This window comes from Pangasianodon hypophthalmus, chromosome 18 (assembly GCF_027358585.1).
Source record: "Pangasianodon hypophthalmus isolate fPanHyp1 chromosome 18, fPanHyp1.pri, whole genome shotgun sequence".
Lineage (NCBI taxonomy): Eukaryota > Metazoa > Chordata > Actinopteri > Siluriformes > Pangasiidae > Pangasianodon > Pangasianodon hypophthalmus.
The window spans coordinates 6,288,441-6,304,128 of record NC_069727.1 but is presented as its reverse complement, the minus strand read 5'-3'; the positions used below and the strand labels follow the sequence as shown (position 1 = coordinate 6,304,128).

General features: G+C 36.4%; 2 protein-coding genes across 5 annotated transcripts; one reads left to right on the top strand and one right to left on the bottom strand.

The window, feature by feature from the left end:
• Positions 1–1,043: 1,043 nt before the first annotated feature.
• meig1 (meiosis/spermiogenesis associated 1) lies at positions 1,044–3,517 on the bottom strand. 3 transcript variants are annotated; one of them, XM_053241836.1, is made up of 3 exons: positions 3,435–3,515; positions 2,950–3,173; positions 1,044–1,788 (listed from the first exon to the last, which is right to left on the bottom strand). In XM_053241836.1, the coding sequence occupies exons 2-3, from the start codon at positions 3,097–3,099 to the stop codon at positions 1,660–1,662; spliced, it is 279 nt and encodes a 92-aa protein (XP_053097811.1). In that variant the 5' UTR covers positions 3,100–3,173; positions 3,435–3,515; the 3' UTR covers positions 1,044–1,659. The 3 variants fall into 3 exon arrangements, with proteins under 3 accessions (XP_053097811.1, XP_053097810.1, XP_034169205.1); XM_053241835.1 differs by having other exon boundaries at positions 3,318–3,440; XM_034313314.2 differs by having other exon boundaries at positions 1,046–1,788; positions 3,422–3,517.
• A 1,743-nt stretch (positions 3,518–5,260) lies between these two features.
• Positions 5,261–15,590, top strand: dclre1c (DNA cross-link repair 1C, PSO2 homolog (S. cerevisiae)). 2 transcript variants are annotated; one of them, XM_026922676.3, is made up of 14 exons: positions 5,262–5,568; positions 5,663–5,714; positions 6,723–6,807; positions 6,888–6,947; positions 7,233–7,288; positions 8,303–8,404; positions 9,299–9,371; positions 10,385–10,525; positions 10,631–10,732; positions 10,821–10,957; positions 11,555–11,609; positions 11,695–11,783; positions 12,130–12,227; positions 14,533–15,590. In XM_026922676.3, exons 1-14 carry the CDS (start codon positions 5,460–5,462, stop codon positions 15,342–15,344), a joined length of 1,971 nt encoding a protein of 656 aa, XP_026778477.3. In that variant the 5' UTR covers positions 5,262–5,459; the 3' UTR covers positions 15,345–15,590. The 2 variants fall into 2 exon arrangements, with proteins under 2 accessions (XP_053097827.1, XP_026778477.3); XM_053241852.1 differs by lacking the exon at positions 6,888–6,947 and having other exon boundaries at positions 5,261–5,568.
• The last annotated feature ends 98 nt before the right edge of the window (positions 15,591–15,688 follow it).

Here is a 15,688-nt window from a genome sequence, read left to right as displayed (position 1 = left end):
GATAGATAGATAGTTAGATAGATAAGCAAACCTCTAGACAGATAGACAGATAGATAGATAGATAGATAGATAGATAGATAGATAGATAGATAAGCAAACCTCTAGACAGACAGACAGACAGACAGATAGATAGATAGATAGATAGATAGATAGATAGATAGATAGACAGATACATAAGCAAACCTCTAGACAGACAGATAGACAGACAGATAGATAGATAGATAGATAGATAGACAGATAGATAGATAGATAGATAGATAGATAGATAGATAAGCAAACCTCTAGACAGACAGATAGACAGACAGATAGACAGACAGACAGATAGATAGATAGATAGATAGATAGATAGATAGATAGATAAGCAAACCTCTAGACAGACAGACAGACAGATAGATAGATAGATAGATAGATAGATAGATAACCAAACTTCTAGACAGACAGACAGACAGACAGACAGATAGATAGATAGATAGATAGATAAGCAAACCTCTAGACAGACAGATAGATAGATAGATAGATAGATAGATAAGCAAACCTCTAGACAGACAGACAGATAGATAGATAGATAGATAGATAGATAGATAGATAGATAGATAGATAAGCAAACCTCTAGACAGACAGACAGACAGACAGATAGATAGATAGATAGATAGATAGACAGATACATAAGCAAACCTCTAGACAGACAGATAGACAGACAGATAGACAGACAGACAGACAGACAGACAGACAGACAGATAGATAGATAGATAGATAGATAGATAGATAGATAGATAGATAAGCAAACCTCTAGACAGACAGACAGATAGATAGATAGATAGATAGATAGACAGATACATAAGCAAACCTCTAGACAGACAGATAGACAGACAGATAGATAGATAGATAGATAGATAGATAGATAGATAGACAGATACATAAGCAAACCTCTAGACAGACAGATAGACAGACAGATAGATAGATAGATAAGCAAATCTCTAGACAGACAGATAGACAGACAGATAGATAGATAGATAGATAGATAGATAGATAGATAGATAGAATTGTGATTATTGTTTCATGTGTTTGTCAGAGAATATTAGGTTTGTTTAAAAAGGCTAGTTTAGGTACAGAATAAAGTCAGTGTGTGTGTTTAGTCTGAAAGAGAGAGTCACGAGTGTGAAAAAGGCCCGAGGCCACAAAATGGCTTCATCCAGACCTGATCATAAGAGCCGCTCTAACTACAGTTCAGGAACACAGCTTCAATTTATTCCCCGTTTGTCAGTTTTGGCATCAAAGTCATAGAAAAATATCTTCTGATTCTTTTCTGAGAAAGACGATAATGATAAAGCCTTTAAAATAGCAACATGAACACACTTTGCTTTAATGATGAGATGTTCACACACAGCAGTTAATCAGTGCCCTGACTGCAGATTTAAAAAAATGTGATGCACCAATAATAATAATAATAATAATAATAATAATAATAATAATAATAATAATAATAGCAGTTGTCCTGCTTTGTTATGTATGAAATCTATTTTACTAATTCTCAGACTCTGATATCAAGCTGTACAATATTATAGATTATCTATCAGCTTATGCAGTGTTGTCTTCGTTAATCATCACACAGAGGGAGAGACTGAGATACAGAGGAAGTGCCAGAGCGGGTCGATGATGTCAGTACACATACACCTTGACCTTGTGCACATCTCTGTCCTCACACTCCCGCTTTCTGCTGTAGTAATAAAACGTGTTGTCTCGTCGCTGAAGCTTCTTCACGAACCCTGTCTCCGGCCAGCGGTCAATCTGAAACAGCACAGAGCACAGAAAGAGCACGCTTTAACGACAAGTGATGAAAAGCTATAACCAATAATTATAAGAGATCTTCATGGGTTTCCTCTGGGTTCTCTGGTTTCCTCCAACCTTCCAAAAAAACATGCCAGTAGGTAGATCAGCTACATTAAATTACCCCTAGGTGTAAATGTGTGTGTGGTGTGGTGCGATAAACTGGCGTCCCACGCAGGATGAATCCCTGCCTCACTCTCAGCGTTCCTGTCGTGGCAAAAAAAAACTCTTCAATTCAAAATAAGAAAAAAGATTTTCAAAGACAAGGGGTTCTGGATGCCAAAAATCAAAAGACTTTATTGAATCAAACAACAAAGCCGAGACGGTCTGCAGAGCATCTGATCTACACAGTCGTGGCTCATGCTGTTATTTAATTCTAAAACAATAATCTCATTAGATGGAGTTTTCTCTTTTTTTCTTTTAATCACTCACCTGCCTCTCGTCACAATTATTTCACTGCCCCTTTATCTTAGCTTTAACCGTGGCGAGAGGTCAGTCAGTTTATTTTTTAAAAGAAACATTAACCTTCATCACAACTTCAACAATGCACTTCAGTGGTCTGGAAGAGAGAAAAACACTTTCTGTCTGGACTGGAAAAGATACAATTTATGAATAAAAACTGTGCTTATTGTTTTTCCCAAAAGCACAGTCCACCTGCAAGGCCACACCAGTTTGTTTTCTTTGATTCACATACACAGAAATATTCTTATAAAATCATTAGCATAAAATCACTCTCTAAATGTACTAAATCTCTTGTATTTGATTATATTTGCCTATTATTTTTAATAACGATACAGTGTAGTGTATGAGTAAAACTCTGAAAGTTAAGTACTTGCTTGAATACATGAGGTGATTTAAGGTCATGGTTTAACACAAGATCACATTACAATACTGTTGCATATATACTGATTGACATAATACTGATTATTAAATACTGATTGACAAATGATATGGATAAAGATAACAGAAAAATTCTTCCATATTCCCAGGATAGACTCGAGATCCACCATGACTCTGACCATGATAAAGCTCTTACTGAAGATGAATGAATGAATGTAGAATGTGTATATGATTTTGAGATGGAGTGATAAGGCAAGATGAATCCAGGTGCAATCATGTTACCTCCACTTGTTTAATTTGCCTGTACTCCAGCTCATCCCTGTATCCTGCCTGCTGAAACCTGTAGAGATTCTCCACTTCATCTGTCCACTGCCTGGCTCGGCTCATGGACTTGGGCTGGGCATTGCCATCCAGCAAAGCTGCAGAGGACATCTCTCTTATTTTACTGAGAGACACTTTGCAGCTCTCGGATGTCTTCTTGGATCTTGGTTTGCAGATTGCTGAAACTATTTAAAAAAAAAAAAAAAAGTAAAAATAGATGATCCTTGTTACATCCTATTATCACTCAGGTTTTTCTTCTTGAAATTAAATTTCTACTCCAGGTAGCTAATTAGCTGATAAATTACTATTCTAGTTAGCTAACTACTTACTTTGGTGCTAAATCAGTTAATGGAGTCTTTATAATATAGTGTAACTTCAAAAATTAAACCCAAATTTGTATTTTATTATTAATTAGTGAAATAATGGAACTTGCAATGTATATTCACCAGTCTTCAAAATGTAGTGCTTGTTGTTTATGGTCTCCCAGCAACAACGCCGTCACCGGAAGTTGCTCAGGGGTTATTTGGTTGGCCAACCATACCTGCACCCGGAGTTTCCTGTTTTTATAAAATTGGACAATAAAAGTTAAGGAGCGGTGCTGTATTACTTCTTCTACATTAATCATTTTTAAATTTAAAAAGTGTAGAAATGTAATCACTGTTTTTGACGTTAGGTTAGTCGTTTATAATAGTTCACGTCAGTAAATTAACCGTGTCAGATTTCTTCTTAATCACTAGACGTCGCTGTAGTTTCTTGTGCTGTAATGTTGCCAGGTCCGTGATTACTCCGTACATCTTTTTGACTAAATGACATTAATAATAATGACAATTATTAAAACATTTACTGACTGCCATGCAAGATGGTCTCCTCTCATATGTTCAACGTGCATGTAGTGTACAGTATCAGAGAGGTGTTTATTATATCTATTCTTTATTTACATCAGTATCAGAGAGGTGTTTATTATATCTATTCTTTATTTACATCAGTATCAGAGAGGTGTTTATTATATCTATTCTTTATTTACATCATCCATCCATTCTCTGTACCGCTTATCCTACACAGGGTCGCAGGGAGCCTGGAGTCTATCCCAGGGGACTCAGGGCACAAGGCAGGGAGACACCCTGGTTGGGATGATAATCCATTGCAGGACACAATCACACACACACTCACACACCCATTCACCCATTCACTACAGTAAGATGACAATCAGACTATGACGCATGTCTTTGGACTGGGGGAGGAAACTGGAGTACCTGGAGGAAACCCCTGAAGCACAGGGAGAACGTTCAAACTCTGTGCATGCAGGGCAGAGGCAGGCATCGAACCCCCAACCCTGGAGGTGCCAGGCAAATGCACTAACCACTAAGCCACTGTGCTCTCCTCCTCATGTATGTCAATATATAACAATATTCTTTACTTGTGAAAATATCTCTAATAATATTACTCTAGTTTAGTATCTTAATAAAAGAACAGCATTGGGAAATTGTGCTTTTTTAAATGCTGGTTTATTGAGTAAGGAATGACGACGAGCTGTTTTAGGAAACTAATCAACAATAGGGTGGTGTGATTCAGCTCAGCACAAAGTGTAGTTACTGCTACCACCCTGAAGGTGATTATTTACAAACAATAGTACATCTTCAAGTGTTTTATTCCTCTTAAACTCCCACAGCAATTTGCCAATGATTGCAATTTTTAAATTATTAATGAACAACTTTATATTTAATGTTGTGGAACATCCATGTGACAGGAGAGTTCCTGTTATCATTTACATTATAACAGCTATAAACAGTCGTTTCCTCACCAGCTTCTCTTTTGTCTTTCTCTTGAAGATAATAAGTACAAAAAATGCAGCTTATCCTCCAGTGACACTGGAGACTCCTTCCATAAATGTTTAATGTTAAATGCACGTCTCCTCACAGAAAACGTAACCATGATTAACCATGATTATACATTTTTCTTTGTTAAATAACAAGATTTTAAAAATATGTGTACTGTTAGACTTAAGCTGAAGTGTCCATGCTACAAGTCCCTGTTTATCTTATAAAATTATAATATATTAGAACAAGAGCATTAATATAAACCTGTGATTTGAACTGTAGTCAGAACAACTGTCAGAGCTGCTATTATAGAAAGATTAATCAAAAGAATCAAAAGTGTTGTGGTATATTATATTATATTATATGATGTGTTTTTTATTATATTAATTTATCATTTTGCAGTGATAAGAATAACATTAGAGTTTCAGATGTTGGTATTGGGGTGATTTTGTAACTCAGACCTGGCAACCCTGCTCTCATGGTTTCCTGGTATGGCGTGTGTTGGTGTTTCATGAGTTTGAACTGAAGAGTAAACGTGTGAAGGAGATGTTTTTGGAAAGTCAGAGTCTTCTAGCTCAGCATGAAGCTGTATAATCTGTATATGAAGCTAGGTGTTTAGGTTAGCTAAGCTGGGATTAGTGTGAGAAAGTCAGAATGAGTTCCTTCCCTGGACGGATGAAGGAATATCCAAACATCTCCATTGACAGATTTGACAGAGAAAATATACATGCCAGAGCTTATTTTCTCTCTCACTGTCATAAAGGTAGGATTTCATTAAAAGGCTTGTATTAAAGGCTTGCTGTCTGAGATGTTTGGGTGTTTATCAGTGGCAAAGTGTAATGAAAGTGTCTTTACAGATCATATGAAAGGATTGAAAGGACCTTTACTGAAGAGAAAATTAAAGTTTAGGTAAGGAACTCCAACACTGCACACATAACAAGCATTATTATTATTATTATTATTATTATTATTATTACACCACAGCACTATTTAATTCTTGATTCTGATTGCTCAGATGTTTAATTTTCTGTACCAGCAGCCCTGACACTAGTTCCAGTTATTTTTCAATAAAGAGAAGTGTATAATCATTGATATGGTTCAGGTTTCTATCCAGAGATGTTTATTTAACATTTATGGAAGGAGTCTCCAGTGTCAGTGTTCTGTAAACTCAGTAGGTTTTTCCACCACAGGAAAGTCTTCAGGACAGAGGAGTTTACAGTTTCTTGGTAACATTACAAGCTGCGTTTTTTATGTGGTGGAGGCGTTATGATTTCGGCTTGTCCGCGTGTGTCCGTGTGTTTACACAATACCTCCAGAATGAGCGACTGAATGTTTATAGGATTTATGTGGAATTATCATTGTAAGCAGCAGACGAACTGATTAGATCTTGGAATTGATCCAAACAAGGTCTAGATACATCTATACATACATACATTTACCTTAGTGATTCCCAAGGGGAAATTTGGGAAAATAGTTTTCCTTCCTGTTTGAAATATATTTGAAGGGTATTTCAGGGTATTTCAGACTTGGTGGTGGTGAAGGCCCCGTCAATGCCGTTAGCTTCGAGTTCTACTTCAGTATCTTGCTAATTAATTTCGTTTATTAACTCTAAGAGAGAGGAAAAAAAGAGATGCTAGTGAGGGAATGACTGTAGCTACTGTAACATAAGTGATAATAGGAACTAACTTGTCTCGCGGATGTTCCACACCATTACATGTAACTATGAATGGATAAAAAGCACAACGTGTCATTCTTTAATAAATTAAACATTGTTACTGTTGGAAAATCCCCTTTGGGATGGTAACATTGCCACATTGCACCACATAGTTATGGATTATTTTCCTATAACAGCACACCCCAAGTGTTTTATTCCTTACTTAATCAATGACCGAGCTTATTTTTTTGTTGTTGTTGCAGCTTGACTGTAAAGTTGTACTGCTCGTTTGTCACGAAGGAGCTCCTACTCAACAATCCAAAATATAGCTTCTGGGAAGACCGCATTGTAAGTTATTGTAATTCATTTTTTGGATAAATATATTTCCTTCATAGATATGCTTACTCTCTGAAAATATCTAATTCCAGGTTGCTCTTGAGTTAGACAGTCCCACACATATATCACTGACTGATGAACTTACAGGAGAGGTGAGCTCTGACAGGCTGCATCTTTTGTCTTCTTAACTTTGAGGGTTCTGACCTCCTAATTAATAATTGAAAAAATCTAAATAACTGATTTTAATAGTGAGCACTAAAATATGTTTACCAGCCGTATCAGATACACAGCCATAAATTACACTTTAGCCGTAAATTACACTTTGTGTAGCCAGGAATCCTGGGAGGAATATCATTGCGTAATATACAGTAATCACACCACTTATAATGTAAATATGTTCCAGTTTCATTAATTGCAAGCTTGTCTTGTATTCCCAGGTGGAAGATGTTGTTGTGACGTTGTTGCCGGCTGGGCATTGCCCTGGATCAGTCATGTAAGCAGATACACTTAACAGCAATGCTAATCATAATATATACAAAACATATTATAATATAATATTATAATTTGACTGATACATACTGCAATTGCGATACACCTTTAAATATATTCTACAGCAGCACTGTCATGATTCTGATTAGAAGGTATTGATTATTTTTTAACTCTGACAGTAGACCCAACTGCAAGGCAAATCGCAGGTTTATATCAATGCACTCGTTCTAATACGTTATAGTTTCTATAGTAACAACTTAGACAAGGAGTTGTATGGCAGACACTCCACATAAACAGTGAAGTTTACTGTAAGGAAACATCTATTTAGCATTTTGGAAGGAGTCTCCAGTATCACTGCTTTGTACTAGTCAGAGGAAAAGCTGATCTTTTTCATTTTTCCATTTTTCCACTTTGGTTTGAGAGAGAAAAAAAGGGAGGCTGGTGAGGGAACGACTGTTAATAGCTGCTATAACTGCTGTAAGTGATAACAGGGACTTATGTTATGTGTGTCACGGTCGTTCCACATCATTATAGATAGAAAGTAACATGTCATTCTTTAATAAATATAAAATTGTTAGTGTTGGCAAATTGTTGAGGTATAAGAGGAATAGAAAGCATCAGGATGTGCTGTTATTGGATATTAACTTTGGGGTGGTAACAGTAGGTTTACTTCATGATGGGTTGCATCATATCACCCTGTCGTTGATTATTTTACTCTAACAGCACAAACTGAAGTGTTTTTTTCCTTATCGAATTGCAGTAGTGAAGCTTTAATGTGACTTGGTTAAGAGTAAAAGCCTGTACTGTTTTAATCAAAATACATAAACACTCACTAACACAATTTATGCTCATTTGCATATTCTCCCCTTCATCAGTATCAGTATTACAATAAGTTCACAGATATTTCCATATACTATATCATGCCCTGCTTCTCACAGTACAGCTTATCGTAGACTGATGATTTTTTAGTGTATAGATTTAAAAGTAATTGTGTCTATTTGCCTTTGTCTTCCTGCAGGTTTCTCTTTGAGGGGGCTCAGGGCACCGTGCTGTACACTGGTGATTTCCGACTGGCTGCTGGAGACGCAGCGAGGATGGAGCACCTGCACTCTGGAAACAGGTGTGTAGCATTGCATGTAGTTTGGTGTGACCCAATTCCACATCCTCATGCTTCATGTTGCTCAGTCAGAGGCAGGTTTTTAGCCCAGATGTATGACGTATGCATGAATTCCATGCCAGATAGGTCCAGGAGAAAAATGTAAAATGAAATGCAATGCAAAGGCTTTCAGGCCCTTCTTCCATTTCTCCTCGAGAGTGCTGTGATTGGACAGTGATTGCATTTCAGTGTGACATGACTGCAACACACTGATGAAAGTGAAGTGAAATGCAGTGAAATGTGGAATAATATTCACTTCTGATGCAAAGTTTTTCACTGAAGTGCTAAAGGGTTAAAGGAATGTGGTGGTTCAGTGGTTAAGGCTTTAGGCTACTGATCAGAAGGTTGTGATTTCAAATTCCAGCATCGCTAAGCTGCCACTGTTGGGTCCTTGAGTAATAACCTTCATCCTTAACTGATCAGTTGTGTCATTTTGGGTTTTTTTTTTCTGAATTTGGAAAATTTGGAAAATTCAATTTGGAAAAATGTGTGCCAAAGAAGTTAAATGTAAAGTGACATAAGAGCAATACAGTGAAGGTTTTGCTTTTCAGTGTGGCATGTTGTGCTCATGTCAAAAATGAAAAGTAATACAGTCTGTGTGTTGCAGCTCACTTTTTTTTTTTTTTTTTTTTTTTTTTAAAAAACATTGAATCTTGTCTATACAGATGTGGGGGGAAAAATCATGTAAAGAATACCACTGTAGTGCTTTTACAATGTGGGAAGACCATTACAGCATGGCAAGGGCTGTACATTATCACATTATATATAAGAGTCTGTGTAAAGTTGTAGATGTGCCTGGTGTTTTTCACTTTGGGAGAAGTTTAATGTGATTTCTCAGCTCCATACTCTTTGTTACAGAGTAAAAGACATTCAGAGTGTGTATTTGGACAGCACGTTCTACGACCCCAGGTTCTATCAGATCCCTAGCAGGGTGAGTATTTCTGAACTGGCCATATATCACACTTATACAGTTGAGAGCAAAAGTTTGCACCCCACAAGTTTTCTGAAGAATAATGTAAAACATACTCATAACTAACAATTTATCTACAAAACAGAATTCTAGGAAGAAGGAAATGTTCAGCGTGGGTGTTTTTTGCAATGAGATATCAATCCAAAATATTAAAAAGGACCAAAAGAAAGAAGTGAATGTTTTGTTTGGGCTGTCCCAGACTCTGGACCTGATTTGACGAAGGCATGTATGACATTTGGAGTTATGACTGTTTACTTCAATATCAAAAAAAAAAATAAATGGAGGGGTGAATATTACTATTCACCCTAGGCAATTATAAATAAGCTATATGCAATTAGGCAATTACAAACAAGCTATATGAGACTATTCAGATCTAATTTAAAAAAGGAGATACTTTGGTACTTTTAAGTAAGTACTAGAACACTTGGGCTTACAGAAAAATGATGATGATGATGGTATGATGAAGCAGAGTTACTGTTAACATGTTGAAGTTGATTATTAATATCCAGTAACATCTGGAAGTGTTATTTCTCTTACACTTACAAACAATCTGCTGCAAATTTTTACTTTATTAATGAGCAATAAGTCATATTTTTGGCCAATTATAGTTACACTTAATGTTGTGGAACGTCCATGAAACAAGTTAGTTCCTGTTATTGTTTACATTGTAACAGCTATAAGCAGCTTTTTCTCTCTCTCTTGAAGTTAGAGCTAAAATAATAATCAACACCTTCTGACTAATCAGATTCAAGAATTCAAAAGCGCTGTTGTATAAGGTAATTAGGGAACATCTGTAAAACACTAACACCAAACTAAATGTTTTGTTGTTAGAATTAAAATTTCTTTCTATTCATTTTAAGGGTGTACAGACTTTTGCAGTCAACTATATCCATTTGGTGTTATTGCCATATTAATAAAGTTCTATCAGTGTAATGAGTTATGTGAGTGTAATGTGACTGTTGGTGTGACTTTAGGAGGCTTGTCTGACTGGTATCAGGAAGCTGGTTCAAGACTGGATTTGTCTGAGTCCATACCACATAGTATGGTTGAACTGCAAAGCAGCATATGGTTATGAATACCTCTTCACCAACCTGGGGCAGGAATTTAATTCACAGGTACTAATAATTAAAGAAAATAATCAATGAATTAGGTACGTGGGTAAACATTTGGTGTTTTTCTATTTTTAAATCACTATTTGAATCTGTCGGGGTTTGATGTAGGTCCATGTGAACAGATTGAATATGTTCAGACAAATGCCAGAAATCCTGGATCACGTGACCACAAATAGAGCAACACAGATCCACGCCTGCAGGCACCCTAAGGCATGTTACACTTCCTGTACTGCTAATGTGCACCACTCTGCAGCTGATGTAGGTTTATTACAGTATATTTATTTTCTGTTTGTGACAGGATGATGAGTTGTTCAGGACAAACAGACTGCCGTGTGGCTCTTTAGCTCCGGATGGTACACCATTGCGCATCATCAGCATCAAACCTTCCACTATGTGGTTTGGAGAACGAACTAGGAAGACCAACGTCATCGTCAAGTACAATCTATATCGCCTATATATACTGTATATACTGTATATAATGCCTACAGTTGCTGAATTTGACACCTCTTTAATAATGCACAAAAACCTATCTTAGTTATACAGTTAAGTGCAAAAGTTTGCACACCCCACAACAAAATTAAGCGCTTTATTGCACTTTATTATAACTCCACTAGATGCCCTGCACTGCCTTCTTCACATTAGCTTTGGAAAGTCCTAAGCTACAGTCATCACAAAACATCTGTTTAGACTGTTTTTCTGTCTTTTTTTTTTAACCTTATGTTTTAGATTTTTTGTTGCAGGATATATGCACATTTTTATTTTATCCTCACCTGGAAAACATGGGGGTGTAAACTTTTGTACTATAGTGTGGCTAGGGAAACAACATTCTGAATAAAACCAGAGACATTATCATGATAGAAGAGAATTCACTGGTTGATTTTTACAGAAAGTCCCACCCTTCAATTAAAAACAACCAATCAATTTGTGGTTAAAGATGTAACTGACTGTTACACTGATGCTAGGCTCCAGATCAATCACCACATGCGGGTAAAGATGCATAAACGAATAAACACCTTCCTGTGACTTTTTCAGGATGGGTGGAAGCTCCTACAGGGCTTGTTTCTCTTTTCATTCCTCATACTCCGAGGTAAGAAAGACGTTTGCAAAATGATTAGATGTCATGTTTGTAATAATTACACCCAGTCAGTGTATATCCATTCTTCTATTATCAGATCAAGGATTTCCTCTCCTACATCAGTCCTGTTAATATTTACCCTAATGTGGTTCCAATGGGCCGAACTGTGGAGGAAGTCACTGAGCTGTAAGTCCTCATACACGTTATGAATGAATTCATTAAGTTTTTTTTTCTTTGTTTTCCTGTGATTGCTTGTTCTAATCCAACTGTTCTGAATGCTGTTCCATTCAGACTTTACCTATCTTAGTTATACAGTTAAGTGCAAAAGTCTGCACACCCCACAACAAAATTAAGCGCTTTATTGCACTTTATTATAACTCCACTAGATGCCCTGCACTGCCTTCTTCACATTAGCTTTGGAAAGTCCTAAGCTACAGTCATCACAAAACATCTGTTTTTCTGGTTTTTGTTTTGTTTCCAACTGTTTTGTTTCCAACAATCCAACTGTTCTGAATGCTGTTTCTTTTTTCAGACTGAATCTTATGTGTAGAAAACATTCAGGAAGGGCCGAGGTTGTCTATAAGCCTCTTGGGAAGCTGAAACGAGCCAGAATAAAGTCCACGTCTCAAGGTATAGCAGTATATTATGCACCTTACGCATAATCTATCATTTTGATTTTTTTCAGTAGTTTCATGTGTTTTATCTGTTACCTCATCTAAACCCTAACCAAAGATTTTCACTTCCATATGTAGATAATCGGACTAATGATAAACTAATTAATGGTTCAGAAACAAAGGCAAGATGTCTTTAATATCATGGGTGTTCATTTAAAGAAAAGTATTAATATGCATAAATATAGTGTGTGTGTGTGTGTGTGTGTATATATATATATATATATATATATATATATATATATATATATATATATATATATATTGTTTATATATTGATATATATTACATATATATATATATATATATATATATATATATATATATATATATATATATATTACATATATCGTGTTCTAAGGCAAGACACTACAGATAGAACATGTCTTCTCTTATGCTGTAGTATCAAAAAAAGTTAAAAATTAACAGAAGTATGTTTATTTTGCCATTTTTGTCCATTCTTGATCACCACGTTGTGAAAGTCAGCAGATGTACTGAAAGCTTGTTTTCTGCTACAAACTGTATATCAATAAACAGTAGGTGTCATTATGTTTTACATATCAGTTTTAAATCATTTTTCTTTCTAGGACCAAAAATTTCAGGACCAAAAATTCTTGTCAGGACCAAAAATTTCTAAATGGACTCATGAAATTTTACATGTTGTTCCTTGTCCTTTAGAATTCATACTAAAGAATGAGAATACAGTTTTCTAATTTTCTAATATTAATGTTATACTTTTTAATATCATATTTATACTTCTAATATCATCTGAAGACTAGATTTTTGGTTTTATCAAGTCTGCAAAGTTACACATATTTATAAACAGAATATACACTCACTGTCCACTTTAATAGGAACACCTGTACACCTGACCTGCAGATACAGGTCAAGAGCTTCAGTTAATCTTCACATCAAACATCAGAATGAAGAAAAAGTGTGATCTCTGTGACTTTAACCCTGGCATGGCTGTCGGTGCCAAATGGGCTGGTTTGAGTATTTCATAAACTGCTGATCTGAGATTTTCACACACAACAGTCTTTAGAGTTTACACAGAATGGTGTGAAAAACAAAAAACACTGAGTGACAGCTCTGTGGGTGGAAAGGCCTTGATAAGAGAGGTCAGAGGAAAATGGCCAGATTGTTTCTGGCTTCCAGGAAGAATATAGTAACTCATATAATCACTCTTTACAGCCGTGGTGAGAAGAGGAGATACAGAATTTTAAGGTATGATACTGTGATTTCATTATAACATCACAACACAGGCACAAAGTTGAGGTAATACATTACATTTTGAAAAGCCTTTTCAAACTTAAGAATTTTTTCATATCAGCATTTACACTTTACACCAACAAAAAATTCATATGAATGATCATAAAGATTACTTATGATCATTCAAAGTTATATTTAATATGTAATTGATGAAATTTGTGGATCAAAATAATGCTTTTAAAAATAGAATGTAAATCTAAGCCCAGCTGCCGCTATACAGATAAAAGTGAGCTAAACTGATGCACTTCACAGTAGGGGTGTAACAATACATTGTGCCACAATTCATTACGACGCAAAAATGTGACAATGTGCATCCTGGAAATCAGCATTCTATTAATTATGCATGTAATGCAGATGCACTGTTTGAACACCAGAGGTCCCAATCTGTGCAAGCCATAGAGTTCAAATATACAGAGATTACGCTGCTCGTAGGATCACGTTTTATGGATAGCCTGTGAGATCTGCACTTATGATGTCCAATAGCTCCAGATTGCAACAACCAACACACGTTATACATTATATGGTTACACGACCATGTTATATAACGGATAAAAAGAGCTTTTCAGTAGCTTTCAAACAACACTAAAGGCTGTGGAAATCTGTCAGTTTAGCTGACTTTGGAGCTTTATTTCTGCTACGGAGCTCATTATGTTTCAGTAAGTCATTTTCAAAGTCAGACACTTGTTTATTCAAACAAAATTTTTGGGAGAATTTCTTATTCAATTTATTTATGTTTAAGATATGGTAAATCTGTAGTACATTTTCTTTACAATATTAAACCTCTGTTCATAGCAATTTTTGATTTATTTAGTTTGTGATTCAGAAAAAAGTAGTTTTTCTTCATTCACATTTCTTTAAAAATATTCTGAGAATCGAGTCAAATCGAAACAGTGAAGCTAGTAGCATGAATCAAATCGAATCATGACCAGAGTGTATTGTTACACTCCTACTACATAGACAGTGGATAAATGTTGTATGGTGTGTTTGTTTCCCAGGCACGGACAGTGAGGACGAGCTGTTTGCGGAAGTTGCTGTAGCACCGATGAGAAAGAAGCTTGCTGTGAATGAGGAGAAAGAGCACCACAGCCCGGAAAAATCAGATCCCGAGGTCATAGAGACACAAATTCTACCACAGCTGCAGCCTTCATTTCAGACATCCAACTACATGGACTGCACAGAGTCCAACGATGATGATGATGATGGTGATGAAGATGACGTGGAGGAGGAGGAACGTCCTGCATGTCAGTCATCTGGGGATGCTACACCCACTCCATCCTGCTTAGGTATGTCCCCACCCCCTCCGAAGCCGGCCCCGCCTAGCTGGAGTACATTCTTCACAGCAGAGCCAGTTGTGACTGATGACAGCTGTGAGCTGGAGAACAGTCAGAACAGCCAGACTCTGTCTACTGATCACACAACGTCGCAGTCCCCTGAGCTCTTCAATGATGACGATGAATCTGAGTCAGGTCATGTGACTTCCTCTCAGTCGACGTATGTATCAGAGGCAGCTTTAGAGAGCCTCAGCCAACTCGACACAGTGCCTGTACAATGTAACCCCATGCACACAGGGAACGGTTTTAATTGGCCGGATGACGCACAACCAGCTTTGACTGACAGTCACCAGGACCAATGCGATGTCACAGACCAAACAGAACCAGTTTCAGATTCGCAGGTGTCATCTGATTTTGATCTGCCAATGACTCCGGGCTCCAAGGCTCCTCAGCCTGAGGAGCTGAAGGAGCTGTACAGGAAGTTGGCTGCTGGAGAGGACGTGACCACCAAAAATCATCAGCAGGGTTCAGTTTAATCAGAGATTCCACGGCTGGAATGATCATCTTGCCAAATTAACAAACAAAAATTTGGATTCTCATACCAAAAAAAAAAAGAAAAGAAACCATGTATAATAAAACATGCTTTAATAGCAGTAATTATTGTATTTTTTTTTCTATCTAAAACAGAGAGTAATTATGAGTTCCTAGCTCATGAGCTTACCATTCCAAAATAAATTTGTGGTTATACTGAATATAATTAATAAATAGAAAGGTATAAATTAGCATGAAACACATGTAGGGAATATGAATTTGCTTGGGAAAAATGTGTGTAATTGCTTTAAATATATAAGTACAGCCTTTAATTAACTGCGATGTTGAA